The sequence below is a fragment of the Salvia splendens genome, chromosome 13, assembly GCF_004379255.2.
Source record: "Salvia splendens isolate huo1 chromosome 13, SspV2, whole genome shotgun sequence".
Taxonomy (NCBI): Eukaryota; Viridiplantae; Streptophyta; class Magnoliopsida; order Lamiales; family Lamiaceae; genus Salvia; species Salvia splendens.
Window position 1 is genome coordinate 27,456,181 of NC_056044.1, and position 15,555 is coordinate 27,471,735.

General features: G+C 34.1%; 2 protein-coding genes across 3 annotated transcripts; both read left to right on the forward strand.

Moving 5' to 3' along the window:
• The first annotated feature begins 746 nt into the window (after window positions 1–746).
• Window positions 747–2,880, forward strand: LOC121762173 (U-box domain-containing protein 38-like). The gene has a single exon (XM_042157971.1). It carries the CDS (start codon window positions 1,018–1,020, stop codon window positions 2,596–2,598), a length of 1,581 nt encoding a protein of 526 aa, XP_042013905.1. The 5' UTR covers window positions 747–1,017; the 3' UTR covers window positions 2,599–2,880.
• A 7,556-nt stretch (window positions 2,881–10,436) lies between these two features.
• On the forward strand, window positions 10,437–15,208 carry LOC121761560 (ribosomal RNA small subunit methyltransferase G-like). Of its 2 annotated transcripts, XM_042157200.1 has the most exons (8): window positions 10,437–11,894; window positions 13,120–13,205; window positions 13,299–13,491; window positions 13,578–13,687; window positions 13,935–14,013; window positions 14,095–14,162; window positions 14,416–14,482; window positions 14,871–15,208. In XM_042157200.1, the coding sequence occupies exons 1-8, from the start codon at window positions 11,879–11,881 to the stop codon at window positions 14,981–14,983; spliced, it is 732 nt and encodes a 243-aa protein (XP_042013134.1). In that variant the 5' UTR covers window positions 10,437–11,878; the 3' UTR covers window positions 14,984–15,208. The 2 variants fall into 2 exon arrangements, with proteins under 2 accessions (XP_042013134.1, XP_042013133.1); XM_042157199.1 differs by lacking the exon at window positions 10,437–11,894 and having other exon boundaries at window positions 11,920–13,205.
• Window positions 15,209–15,555: the final 347 nt, after the last annotated feature.

The window sequence follows — 15,555 nt, forward strand, 5'->3', positions numbered from 1 at the left end:
TTACAACTTAAAGTTAAAAATAAAAAAAAGACATAATTAAAATCTTAAAAAAATAAAAATGACATAATTTAAAATACAATTTTATAGAAAATCCTTGAATGAGATTGTCTCACATCGAAAGTGGAACATAAAACATTCAAGGATATCTCTCTATAAAAGAGAAACATCATTGAATGAGATTGTCCCACATCGAAAGTGGAACATAAAACATTCAAGGATTTCTCTCTATAAAAGAGAAACATCCTTGAATGAGATTGTCCCAAATCGAAAGTGGAACATAAAACATTCAAGGATGTCTCTATAAAAGAGAGACAACCAAGAATGAGTTTCATAAATTCGCAAGCCCATTAAATATATATGGGCTATTACGAATTTCTAGTATAAATTTATTTATAAAAATTGATTTTTATATATAGAAAACAATTTTTATAAATAAATAATATTTTTTTATATTAGATTTTTTTTAAAAAATTCGAATTTCAAAAATTCGAATTTAAAAAAAAAATCGCGCTGGGCGATCCGGGCGCTGCAATAGCGCCGAGCGGATCGCCCAGCGCCACGAAACCGCCCAGCGCTGCGCGGTTTCTCTCTCCAATCGTCCGCTGGGCGGCTGCAATAGACCGCCCAGCGAACCGCCCAGCGCCGGCGCTCGGCTGGGCGGTCGTCGTTGGGCGCCTATTGTGGATGGTCTTAAGAGACGGATAACAGACCGGTTGCGCATGGCGTAAGGTATTCAACAGTGTTGTAATTTGTACAGTAATTACCATTTGCCACCCCACCAAAGTCGGGCATCGCGAAACAGCATCTCCTCTCCCTCATCATCTCCGTCAACAACACTCTCTCTCTTTCTCTCTCTCACCCGCACACACACACCCACCCCAGACTTAGTCCACCCAGATTCTCCCAAAAATCCAATCTTTATCAAAACCCCATTAATAAAAAGTCTCCATCACATGAATCTCTCCAACCCTAGCTCACCTTCCCCCTAAATCCCAATCTCCACCACCTCGCAACCAAATGGGCGGATATGGAAAGTTCCGCCGATGGAAAATCTCCTTTCACAGAGCTCCGTCCGCCGCCAAGAACGAGCCGCCGCAGGAATTTCTCTGCCCAATCTCCAACTCCTTGATGTTTGACCCCGCCATCGTCTCCTCCGGCCAGACCTTCGAGCGCGCGTGCGTCGACATCTGCAAAGGTCTTAGCTTCGTCCCCACGCTTTCCGACGGATCGAAGCCTGATTTCTCAACTGTCATCCCCAATATAGCTCTGAAAAAAGCCATTCTCAGCTGGTGCTCCAAGACCGGGTCGGGCCACCCGAATCCGCCCGACAATTCGGAAATCGAGTCGACTATTCACTCCCTTTCGACCTCAGCCGAAACCCTAGAAAAAAGCCCCAAAATTCGGGTATCGGAGAAAGAATTGCTGAAAGGCGTCGCTGAAACCCCTCCGATTTTACTCTCCCACGCCGCGACAGAATTGAATTCTAGGGATTTGGATTTGTCTTCGAGCTCAGAGGAATCCGTGATCGCCAATACGACGCCGCTTCTCCCCTTCGCGACGCGGCCGTCGTGCTTCTCTTACTCGTCGTCCCCTTCCACCTCCTCCGAATTCGCCGCGGAGGAAGGATCTAGGAACAATTCGTCGTCGGAGGATGAGAATTTCATTATTAAAATGAGAAGTAAGGATGTTTACGAGCAAGAACTAGCCGTGATTCAGCTGAGGAAGAAGACGAGGACGAACGAAGAAGCTCGCGCAGCTCTCTGCTCGGAGCGGCTGCTGCTGGCGCTGAAGCAGCTGCTGAACTCGCGCTACGCCGCCGTGCAGACGAACGCGACGGCGGCGATGGTCAATCTATCGCTCGACAAGGGGAACAAGGTGAGGATCGTGAGAGCCGGAGTGGTCCCGCTGCTGATCGACCTTCTGAAGAGCGGCTACGACGAGTCGCGGGAGCACGCCGCCGGCGCGATCTTCAGCCTCGCGCTCGAGGACGGCAACAAGACCGCCATCGGCGTGCTCGGCGCCCTCCAGCCGCTGCTACACGAACTCAGATCCGGCACGCGGCGGAGCCGCCACGACTCCGCGCTGGCGCTGTACCACCTCACGCTCGTGCAGAGCAACCGGGCGAAGGTGATCCGGCTCGGAGCCGCTGCGGCGCTGCTGGGGCTGCTCAGGGACGGCGACCTGGCGGCGCGTGTGGTGCTCACCGTGTGCAACCTGGCGGCTTGCAATGAGGGGCGTGCGGCGCTGCTCGATGCCAATGCGGTGGATTGCCTCGTGAGGCTGTTGAGGAACCGGGCCGAGTTCAGCTCCGAGTCGACTCGGGAGAACTGTGTCGCCGCCTTGCACTCGTTGAGTGATCGGAGCTTGAGGTTCAAAGGGCTGGCAAGGGACGCCGGGGCGGAGGAGGTGCTGCTCGACGTCATGAAGGGGGGCAGCGAGCGGGCGAGGGAGAAGGCTAGGCGTGTTTTGGAGGGGCTGAGAGGGCCGGAGACGGCGGAGGACGGGGAGGTGGATTGGGAAGCGGTGATGAAGGGCGGAGTGACTCAGGCGAGGCACCGAGTTGGGAAGAGTTCTGGCCGGAACTCGACTGAGTTCTGAGTTGGATGGGGATTTTGGTAATTTGTTGGTTAATTAAATTAAATCAATATTTGGTGGTGATTAATTTTTGTGGAAGATGTCAATATTGATGGTCCCTTTTTTATTTTCACTGTAAAGTGTTTTGATAATATTTATTTTGAGGATTAGGGCCTAATAACATCTTTTGTTTCTTTTAGAAGAAATAATTACTCAAACTTTGATATTTGGATCACGATACTTAGCTTTTGGTTATTTATCTGTATATATAATTGGTGATTTGCATATAGATGAAGATTATGGGCACTTTGCTTTTTCTAGAATGGTGGATTTTATAATATGATGTCAACTGCTTTACTAAGATTGGACTTTCAACACCCGTTTCTTCTTACATTATTTATGTTATAGTATAATATTTTCTTTGGAGATTATTCAAGTTGTGAGTTTGTTACAACTTACACGAGCCCTATATTTATATCATTCTATACGACTATACATATTTTATTTATTCAATGATATTATTCTATAGGAGTATAGGACTATACATAATTATTTATTCATCTCGTGGGTTTAAGAGCATTAGTAATGGGGCGCCCTTGGTGCGCCACGTCAGCAGTTTTATCCTCTTACCTTCCAACCTGCAGTGGGACGCCCTAAGGCGCGCTCTAAGGTGCGTCCTATGGCGCGCCACGTCATTATTTTATTGTTTTGTTTAATTAATTTAGTTGTTTTCAAATAACAAAGTAATGAGTAAATAAAAATTGCTCCCAAGTTAAAAAATTGCGAATAATTCTGAGCAAGGTTTGGTTACAAATTTTAATTAATGTGTGTGTACGGGAACAGCTGAAATAATGTAATTTTTAAAGTATGGAATGTTAGTCCAACCATAGTAAAATCGAAGGGGCATGGTTTAGATGTGACATCAATTTCAATAATCTATATATACCGCCAAGATTGATGAGGTTGTCAGTGCCAACTCGCCATCCATGAAGACTGAGTCAAATGTAATTGGTACGATAATTTCCCAAACAACCACACACTTCATTCCACGTAATAAATTACTAATTTAAGAAAGAGTAAAGGCCAAAATTGGTCCTGAACATATAGCCATTTTACGATTTTGGTCCTAAATATTATCTTTTGAATTTTTTGGTCCTGCACATATGGACATTTGATCATTTTGGTCCTCCGTCAATATTTCCGTTAAAAACTAACGGTCAACATTATCTTTTGGATTTTTTGGTCCTGCACATATGGACATTTGATCATTTTGGTCCTGCACATATGGAATTTTGATCATTTTGGTCCTCCGTCAATATTTTCGTTAAAAACTAACGGTCAACGGCCGATTTTTGACTAAAACAATGGGTTGGGTCGGGTCGTGTTTGGGTCGGGTTTGGGTTACACGTTAAGAAAAAAATAATATTTTCTTAAAATCTAAGCATAATATTTTCGTTAAAATCTAAGCATAATATTCTTAAAAAATTAATTAATATTTTTTAATTAATAAAATTAAAGTATAGTATTTTTTAATTGATTTTTTCATGAATTTGAAGAAAATATTATGCTTAGATTTTATTAAAAATAATTTTTTAATTATTTAATTTTATTATATAGATTTAATATTAGTATACTTTAATTTTATTGTTTTGATTAAAAAATGATTATTTTAATTTGGTAATTTTTTATTTTATCGTGTAATATCATGTTTAAATCGTATAATAACATCATGTTTTAGTCGTTATAATATTTTTAATCAACAAAAATAACTAAAAATTAAAGTTTTATAATTTTTTAATTAATAAAAAATAATTATTTTTTTTCTTAACGTGTAACCCAAACCCGACCCAAACACGACCCGACCCAACCCATTGTTTTAGTCAAAAATCGGCCGTTGACCGTTAGTTTTTAACGAAAATGTTGACGGAGGACCAAAATGATCAAAATTCCATATGTGCAGGACCAAAATGATCAAATATCCATATGTGCAGGACCAAAAAATTCAAAAGATAATGTTGACCGTTAGTTTTTAACGGAAATGTTGACGGATGACCAAAATGATCAAATTTCCATATGTGCAGGACCAAAATGATCAAATGTCCATATGTGCAGGACCAAAAAATCCAAAAGATAATGTTTAGGACCAAAATCGTAAAATGGCTATATGTTCAGGACCAATTTTGGCCTTTACTCTTTAAGAAATCCATTCAAAAACTTTTTAGGTTTTCAAATTTGTGTAACTTTGTGTATTGATTTCGACATATTGTGATTTGAATAAGTTAGAATAATATTGGGGTCAAATTAATGGTCAACGACATTAGGTAACACCAATGTTTTAAAAACCGGACCGGACCGGCCGGTTCGACCGCGAACCGGTAGGTGGTCCGGTCCGGTTAGCACTATAAAACCAGTGACATGTTCAACCGCCATGAACCGCCGAAACCGGCCGGTCGGACAGGTCTGGCCGGGAACCGGGAACCGGTTCAAATGCTTTTCAAAATTTTATTCTAAAATTTTAGCCTTGATAGGGATCAAACTCAAAAGTTCCCGGTGAACTTACCAACAATTCTACCACTACACCACAAGGACTTCTTGGTAGTAATATGAACATAAATTATTTTCATATGTTAAACACGAAATATTTATCTATATAAACTAATAATTCGTGTTTAATATGTATATATGTATATTAAGAATATGTGATTAATTATATTAAAAGTTTACTACTATTTGATTATATACTAGGAGTATTTACTAAATATATGTTTTTAATTTATGTTTATTCATATATCTTTCTGTATAATATTATTTTGCCGCATTACTTTTTGAAAATAATACTATGAACTTATTTATTTTTATACATAAATATTAAATTTTTTATTTACAATAACTTACTACTAGTATAATTTATATATTTAATTATATTTATTGATAAAAAATTAATAAAATTCTATCATTCACTAAAAATATATTCTTTTTAATTTTATATTCTTTTAAGATAATTCATTTTAATTTTATACATTCTTTTAAGAAATTGTTAATTTTAATATATTTCTTATATTTTAATTATACTTTTACAATCACTAATGTTTTATAATATAGGAGTTTATAATTATACATAGAGTTTAATACTAGTTTATAATATTGTGTATTATAATTTATTATTGTATTTAAACTTAACGTCATTAAATATTCTAATATACTAGTACAAGACTTGTTTTCTATAATAATACTATTAAATGTATAATACTATAATATTTATTGATAAAACATTTGATTAAATTTTATTATTTACTACTAAATAAATAAATATATATATAAACAGTATTCCGGTTCAACCAATGGTTCGACCAGTAAACTGGTTGAATCAGTGAACCAGTAATGACGCCGGTTCACTTGCCGATCCGGTTTTTAAAACATTGGGTAACGCCATAAGCTCCGCTGCAAAAGCACATTTTGATTACCTTTTACGATTTATTTATTAAGATATAGTATGAAAACTTGTAAATGGTTGTTAGAGTTGTGGCACTAAATTCTTTTACAATTTAGAATAGGAAAATCCCCACATTTACAATTTCATTTTTATTATAACAGGCATTTACCTATTAACAGAGATCACTTATTTAAATTCAAGCATATGAAATCTAAGTTTAGATTTTTTATATGTAACCAAGATTTACTGAATTATGATTACTCAAACTTTCTGTTTTGAAATACTACTAAAATTTCTTACGCCAATTTAAACTTTTTTTTTTCAATTTTGAGTCCATAGGCTTTCTTGTATTTATAAAAAAGAGTGAACTATATAAATGGTACCTGATCATTCACTTTCACACATAAATGGTACTCCCTCCGTCCCATATAATTTGGGACACTTTGACCTGGCACGAGTTTTAAGAAATATAATGAAAAATGAGTTGAAAAAGTTAGTGGAATGTGAGTCCTACTTTTATATATTAGTTTTATAATTAAATATGAGTAGGAATGAGTTAGTGGAATGTGAGGTCCACTACTAAAAATGGTAAAAGTGAAATGAGTTAAATTATGTGGGACGACCCAAAATGGAAAACTGAGTCAAATTATGTGGGATGGGGGAGTACATGTTTTTTATTTTATATTGTTTTTTATACCCCATGATAAAAATAACCCTAGGTATCAAACATGTGATTTTTTTGTTATGGAGGATATTTATGGAAATTTCAATTAGAGTGAATTACATAAATGGTACTTGATCTTTCACTTTCGTTCATAAATGGTACATGATCTTTATTTTATATCGTTTTTGGTACCCCATGACAAAAATAACCATAAGTACTAAACATGTGATTTTTTTTGTTATGGAGGATATTTTTGAAAATATCAATTAAATAGAACCAAATATGTGATTTTGTTTTCTTCCTTTCTTATTTCTTTTTTTCTTCTTTAGTTTTTTCTTCTTTCTTCATTTTCTTCTTTCTTTTTAGTATTTTATCTTCCTTTCATTTTTCTCCTTAGTTTATGTTTCCTCTTTTTTCTTTTCTCTTTTTTTTCTTCTTTCTTTTTAGTGTTTTATACATATATCTAATCGCATTCATAATATAAATAAAAAACAAAACACATAATTAAATTAATTATTTAAAGTAATTAAATCAATTAAATATTTTTAATTAAATTATTTATACTCATTTTAGGGTTGAAACACCTAACTAAAAATATTCAACTCTTTATCATTATGAATACCATTCACAATTTTAAATTTTAATTAAGTCTATATTGATTAGTTATTAATTTAATATAAAATAATTATAATTATTTATTAGTTACTACTAGTTTTTACTACTATAACAATAATATTATTATTATAATTAAATATAATTATAGCTATAATTATGATTAAGTATATTTAAATGATATTAAAAATAAATTAATTATTAATTTATAACATCAAAATAATAATATTAATATTGATTAATAATAATAGTATAAAGAGTGAGGAGAATGAGAGAATATATTATAATATCACTTTTGGTACTAGTTTTGTCAATGCCCAAAATATCCTTTATGACATAAATGGGAAAATGAATTTGTTTAGGGGGTATTTTGGGGTGAAAATTGCATCAGGTACCAAAAATGTGATTTATAGGTACCAAAAACGATATAAAATAAAGATCAAGTACCATTTATTTGCGAAAGTGAAAGATCATGTACCATTTATGTAGTTCACTCTATAAAAAATTACTCCCTCCGTCTATGAAAAATAATCTCATTTTTTTCATTTTAGTGTGTCCATAAAAAATAGTCAAATTTCAAAATAAAAACTCTCTCATAAGTTATCAATTTTTTCTTCTCTCTCTTACTTTTTTTCTTACCCTCTCCTACTTTATCTACTTTTTCCTTATTTCTCTTTTACTTTATCAGTTTTTCATTAAAACTTGTGTTGTCTACATATAAGACTATTTTTTATGGGTAGAGAGAAATTGACACACCCTAAAAAATTAGGCCATGGGCAAAGTTATTCATACCTATTGTTCTAGTAATACCTTTGCAGATATGTTAACTCAAAAGAAAAGCCCAAATGCAAGGCCCAGCTGTTGTGAAAGTAGGCGAAGCACTTTTTATGGGTCTCTTTTAGTTTTTATTCAAATTTTATCCATATTCAAGTACTTGACTTGGATTGGGCCCAACAGGTATATAAATTACAGAAAAACAAGAAAAAAAATTCCATTATTATTATTATTATTATTATTATTATTATTATTATTATTATTATTATTATTATTATTATTATTATTATTATTATTATTATTATTATTATTATTATTATTATTTCGCTTTGAAAATTCCAAAAAATGGCATAAATAGATTATTTATTCCCACCTTTATTTTCAACAAACGCTTGATTGTTAACTACATGTTTTGTGAACATCATCGCTAAACATTGATATCATTTGTCAATTTGAAGCGATTCACAATTCTGTTTATTTTTTAATCATACGAATGACTACATGCCTTTAAATCTATAATTCTGAAATTAATAAACTATTTTCGTGTAAGCATTGATCTCCTCTATTGTCTCATGCATGGTTGGAAATTAGTCTAATTTCCAACATCACTTTAGTTTAAGTTATCATAATTTGTTTTGTTTTGTATATTTATTTGAATATGAATCTATCAAAAAATATTATTAATATCATTAATTTTACAAATTACATAAACCCAAAGCTTGATCTATTCATTGTATCTATAATTTCAAATAAATGAATAGAAGAACAATCTGAGTTTTTAGTTTTTACGTAATTTATAATATATCAAAATGTATAATAAAAGAGTTAATAAATTCTGGAAAATAACTACATATCCTATTTTGATGCAATAAACTCTCGATAATAAATACAAAATCTAACTAGTTAAAAGATAGTAGGAGTACTATAAATTAAAATTAAAGAAAATGAATAAAACAATATGTGAAAAAGAAAAAGTGGTATGAAGATCTACGAAAGTAGATCATAGAATCCGAAACACGAATCCTCTATCTCATAATCTTTTGTGTTCCAGCTTGATGACCAGTCATTATTTTTAATTTTATAGTAATGCTATTAAATCGTGAAAGTATAGTAGTGAGGCATATAGAGTGAATCACAAAAAAATTTGGGATAAATGATGAATTGATGATCATCCGAATGAGCCTTACATTAATTGTTTAGTTCCCATACGATCAACAATGTGTTGGAAATTGACATAGGCAAAAACACATGAAATACAAAATCGACCACAATTCTAATTATATTATCCCAAAACTTAACAATATCATCATTCCCGAGCAAAGTGCATACTTTAACTTTACTTGAACACACAAAAACACACGTATATATATATGTGTGTGTAAATTGTTTACAAATGAAAACAAAGTAGAACAAAGTATAAAGCCGATAATACAAAACGAGAAACCCGATAAATAACAAGCAAGAAAAAGGAAACAAACAAAAGGTCAAGACATTTTCATGGAATAAAAAGACTGCATTGCTGCATCTTGTTTTTTTCTTTGATAAATAATAAAAGCTGATAAAATGGGCTCAATATACATATATTATTAGTTCTTTTTTTTACAATACTTAATAAAGAAAAAATGCTGATAAAATGGGTTCAATTATCTGTTCTCCCACGTTTCATTTTCAGCACAAATAGAAACTGTAAATAGCTCGAAATTTGTTGTCTCAGGCTTTCTCAGGAAATACAATAATTTTATTTAGTACTCCAATAATCCGCTATGTAAAAATAGCTATTCTTTCTCAGTCCTTATAGTATTATTCTCTGGACTCAGTTTACATTTGAATTTTCAATTTTCAAGAATGTGTGATTCCCTTTGTGTCCTTGTATTATTATTTTGTGTCCTTGCAGTATTATTTTGTGTCCTTGTATTATTATTTTAACTAGTTATGTGGTTATGTGTAAGCCTAACTTTACCTAAAACCAATAAAGCACATTCATCCTATCCCATATACAGACATAAACAGCCTTTACTGTTGCCAAAAGAAGAACCAACTCATCATACATACATAAATTACTACGTACATATATACTAAGGAGTAATGCATATAATAAATGAAATGAAAATGTATTCCTAATTTGGGCCTTCTTATTCATCCAACTAGAATGATTGATATCATAGTATGTTCACCAAAAAAATCTCTCTCTCTCTCTCTTTAATTATAGCTAGGGCATAACTTTTTTTTCGTGCAAGTGGACCCACTGCGCATGTTATTGAGTCATATCAGCATAGAATCTTGTCATTTCATGTTTAAAATTAGTGTATTGATTGGAGAACAAAATAGGGTCCAAGTAGGGTTGAAAGAGCAAAGGAGACATGATTGATAATATATATACTACACAAAGAGAGATGAAGCTTTAAACCTGTAAGGAATATTTGCTACAAAAACCTTGGAATTTTCTCCATTCTCTCTCAACAACAACAATCATCATGTTCTCTCCTTTCCCCATTAATCACCACCACCATCATCATCATTGCATCCACCACCGCTCCTCCACCACCATATATCTAGCAAGCTATGAGCTCAGATCAAGAGAAAAAGAAGATCATAGCTTCTTCTCTCTCTCTTGAGAAGAAACAAACCCTAGTCATAAACTTGGCCTGATCAGAGAAGATGGAGGCTAGCTCAAGGAGACTTAACCACATTCTTCTTTCGGTTTCTTCGATCGATCTCTCAGGGAATCAAGCCGCTTCGGTCCGAATTTAATCTTTTTATTTCCATAATTTAGCATAAAATTAATAGGGTTTGTGTTTACTGCTTTGTTTCCTTTGATTTCTGCCATGAGGGATTTCTCAAATTTTCTTGGTCATTTTTCGTATAAATAAGCTCGAGTTGTTTGAATGATTTATTTGTGGTTTGTGGTTTGTTGTTTGGGATTTATCTATTTTTGCTTTGTTTTCTTTGAGTTTTTTTTAAGGATCTGCCTGTCAAGAGATAATATGTTTAGATCTATGTTTACATATAGATCTTTCTATGAATAATCACTTGTTACATTTGTTCTCTCTCTCTCGATTGACACTTGAAACTATAAGTATGAGTTTTGATTTATGTTACACTTACTACTGTCGTAATTAACTCTAAATCTATATGACTTTTAATCTTTCAGATATTAGGGTTCTGAGTTTAGGTAACCTATCTATATTTTAAAACTGCTACTTAGACTTCATATGAATACCTAATTAGCCAAAAATTTCATGGAGAAACTAAATCCAATTAATACTCCATTCTTATGGCTTTTAGTTTATTTTGCACTATATCATATATGAATGTATATCAATTATACATGAAGTGGATATCTTTGGTCAAATTTCTCAAATTAATTACTCCATATTAATTTCAAAATCGAGAGAAAAGAGGCACTCAAGGTTATAAGTTTGAAATACACACAGAATATTTAAAGTTTCCTGAATTAATTGTAATAGTTGATCACATTCTCGGTATGTTTGAGTACCTTAAGGTTCTTGATTAAAAAATGCATGATAGATTACTATTTTAATTTCGACGTGTCACCACTATATTAATGGAAACAAGATTTAAAAGATTATAGTAAAAGGGAATGAGACATTGCCCGCGGAGTAAACATGGTTGTTTAATTTTGACTTATTTTTTTTAAAAAAATTTCATTCTATCAATGGCGGATCTAGGTGAGATTGGGGTTGACCAGTCTTAGCACAGCCCATTAGAGTCTAAAAAACTCCAAGAAATCCGGCTTGGCTAGTCACACAACCTTTCTCTTCCGATGGTGACGATGGCCTTTTGCACTTTATTACAACCTCATGAATTTCATTTTAGGTATCCGGCATTGCATGCCATATCCGAACATCTCCCTCTCTTTCTTCTCTTTTTTATACACCAATGTTGTTCGCTTATAATCTCAACATTGATGACTAATCCAAAATTTTATCTATTTTTGTAAAAAAATTATTGTGTAAGGTTTGGATTATTTGATGTACTGTAATTTTTTAGTAGTATTATTTAAATATTTATCCACAAATGTCTTAAAAAACATAAGTGACTAACGATCAAATTCAATTAATTCAAGCATCCATTAGAAAAGTAAACGCAAAAGTTAAAAGAACAAATTTACATTATTCCAAAAAGGCAAAAACAGTAAAAAAGAAAATTAAAAGCAAGTTAACAATTGTGCTGCTAAAATATGAAGCGTTTGAACTTTAAATAAAAATTGCTTTTAGCGGAATAAATTAGTTGTTAGGGTGGTCTGGGTTAATGTTTTGACCCTGATAAAGTTATCCATACTTTACCAGCTTTCATTCCACTTTCTTCTCAACTTTGATTGGATTTTTTTGTGACAAAACACAATGAGATGATGGAAACGTGGACCTTTAGCATAAAGTGATTACTTTTTCAACATTTTAAAATTATTTTCTATTTTTAAATAACTATAAAACAAAATCTAAGTAGTTCTTTGTAATCTATATTCATAAAATATATAAGAGTTAATTTCTACTTTATGATGTAGCTGGTTTCTGCAAACAGTAAGTTTGTGACAACTATTTTACTTAGATCAGGTCATATAAAAATGCGTTATATATGTTCTGCCATTCGGAAATTTTTTCCACAAGTAAACGTTTATAATTATTTTTTAATCATAAGCTTAAACTATTGAAAGACAGAATATGAAAAATAATATCTTCAGTATTTTGTGTTAACATTGTAAGATATGTTTAAGTTCATTTTGTTCTTTAAAAAAGTATACTACTACTCGATATTCTTTCATTATTTAATCCTGAAGTAGGTCAACTAAATTGGGTCGCTAAAAATGAAAGACTGTTGATCCAGTAATGTAATGGGCCAGGCCCACTGATGATTCTGTTTTAAAATAACGGGATTCGCGCGAAGGAGTGGCGCCAAACCATGTTGATTTCTATAAGCGCCCAAGCTTATTCTCTGCTTTCTTTGAGGACTTTCTGCAAACACATTCCGTTAATTAGACCATCAACGCTAAAACTTCGCCATTTTTCCGCCGCCAGTATCTCACGCACCTCCGTTTCCGCAGCTGGTCCCCTCAATTTTGAAGCCTTGACCTCACACCAAAAGCATCAAGTTCGTCTCTACATTGACTCCCTCCTCGAATGGAACCAGGTGCTACACGGTTTAACTTTCGCCGTGCATTTCGATTCCAATTGTTAGATTTTTCGTGATGTTGATCGGAATTCGGTCGTTTTGGATCTGCAGAAAATGAATTTGACGGCGGTGAAAGAGGAAAATGAGGTGATGGAAAGACACGTGGAGGACTCCTTGGCGATTATTGAACCCGTTCGGGATTCATATATGTTGCGCTGCGGGGATTCTTTCGAAAATTTGAGTGTTGTTGACGTTGGAAGTGGAGCTGGGCTTCCTGGAGTCATTCTGGCCATCGCATGCCCTAGTACTGATCATGATTCGTATTTATTCTCTGGGATATTGAGTTGTTCCATATTTTTTCATTCTCACGGATGATTTTGTGGTGCTTAGGTTGGAAGGTGACTCTGTTGGAGTCCTTGAATAAGCGTTGCGTCTTCTTGGAGCATGTCGTTGGCCTCATTGGCTTGCAGAATGTTCAAATTGTACGTGATCGAGCGGAGGTATGAATTCATATCAACATTTGTTTTAGGTTGTTTGTAGTTTTGTTGAATCAGTAGATTTATTTTTTTATGTCAAAGTAGAATGTGATTGGTTAGTAAATATTACTAGTACTATTCTAGCTGTTTCAGTGGTATTATTGCTTACTAGTTGTACTAGTTTTAGTGTAGTATCAGAATCGTTCTGTTATTTCGATGTTTCACTAAATTTGGGTGTATGCTTATGTTTAATATGATATCTGTAGGACAGACTGTAGGACAAAACCTTGACTATAGAGAGAACTTTGACATTGCAGTTGCTAGAGCAGTTGCAGAAATGAGAGTACTAGGTAAATACTGGTATCTTCTTTTCTTTATTATTTGGTTTGGGACATCTATTCGTGTCTAAGTGTTTTTTTTCTGGCATGAAGCTGAATATTGTCTTCCTCTAGTCCGTGTTGGTGGTTTATTTGTAGCAGCAAAGGGTCATGATCCACAGGTATGCTAATACATATGGAGGGTTTAAGTCCTTTCTGTTATTACGTGTATCATTTATAAAAATTATAAAATCATTCTGTTAGTTTTTTCCTCCTATGGTTTCATTATTAAATGCTTAGTTGATTATAGAAATGCGTGTACATCTGTACAATGTACATGATTTTATGTTGGCTTATGCACAAATCAAGAGGTATTTGCATCTTACTCCTGTATGTTATGATCTAACACATCCCTATTGCAAAAATACTTTCCAGGAGGAAGTTGCAAAAGCTGAAAAAGCTATTCATTTGATGGGTGCTTCTCTCTTGCAAACATGTTTTGGTATGCATCTCTTATATTCACTTTCTCTTTTTACTTTGTGTTCTACTGATTGTATAGCATTGAGCTTTGTAAGATTGTCGTGTTAACTCTCTATCTTTCTGCATATTCCTAAAGTATCCTTACTAAATCCCTCCTAGATTCTTGACCATTTTCAACTTTTCTCTCCCGGAAATACCATGAAGGTCTAAGGGAATCTGGGAAATTGTTAAAGTATCTTCACTATAGTTGTTCTCCCAATACCTGTCATTTGATTACTGCAATGACTCCTGGTAGTAATCTTATAACAATGGCCTTAAGCTAGAGCTGTTTTCCGTGTCCATCAAATTATAAGTGCAAAATCATGCAGAACTTGTGTAAACTGCTAACAAAATCTGGTGATCTAATTCAGTGGAGTCTCACAGCAAATTCGGACAGAGAACAGCCATTATATGCCTGAAAGATGGTCCAACCCCCAGAAAATATCCTCGGGCACCAGGTATTCCTTCAAAGCTCCCACTATGATGTTGATACTAGACCAGCAAGGTTTGGTTAGCTGTTCGTCTTATTTATCATATTAGCTAGTACCTTCTGGTGAACAAGATTCAACTGAGAAACACAGTGATGTAAATCATATCTTGGATACCTTTTGCTCCCATTCCTCACCTCGCCAAATAATACTCTTGTGTACAATTATGTATTGTTTGTTTTTCTAATGCCAGTCACACAACACAAGCTTCTTTGGTATACCACTTACATCCCCGTATGCATCTTGCTGAACCAAAATCTGTTTTTGAGATGCATTATCTACATACATTTAGGCCAGGCTGACTTGGGTAGGACGGCCTGAGATGAGTCAAATGCATGTACCGTACGTAGGAGAGGTACTATTTATGAGGGTAATTAGGGTTACTCAAAGTTATTAGGGGTTCATAGTAACCTATATGGCATCATGGGAATTTTCATGTGAGGCAGACTGAAGCCTACCCGAAATTGTACACACATCCGCAACTGAATCACACGCATTGTTATCGAGTTGAACCAAACATTAATAACATCGAAAGCAGCTTATTGAAGCTTTGATTATGATGTAGATC

What these genes read in the sequence shown, in the direction of transcription:
- LOC121762173 (XM_042157971.1), top strand. Translation starts at nt 1,018, where the DNA reads ATGGGCGGATATGGAAAGTTCCGCCGATGGAAAATCTCCTTTCACAGA.
- LOC121761560 (XM_042157199.1), top strand. Translation starts at nt 12,978, where the DNA reads ATGTTGATTTCTATAAGCGCCCAAGCTTATTCTCTGCTTTCTTTGAGG. An exon ending in TCTGGCCATCGCATGCCCTA is followed by an intron (nt 13,492 to 13,577) that starts GTACTGATCATG and finishes TGTGGTGCTTAG; the next exon opens with GTTGGAAGGTGACTCTGTTG. An exon ending in TCTCTTGCAAACATGTTTTG is followed by an intron (nt 14,483 to 14,870) that starts GTATGCATCTCT and finishes GATCTAATTCAG; the next exon opens with TGGAGTCTCACAGCAAATTC.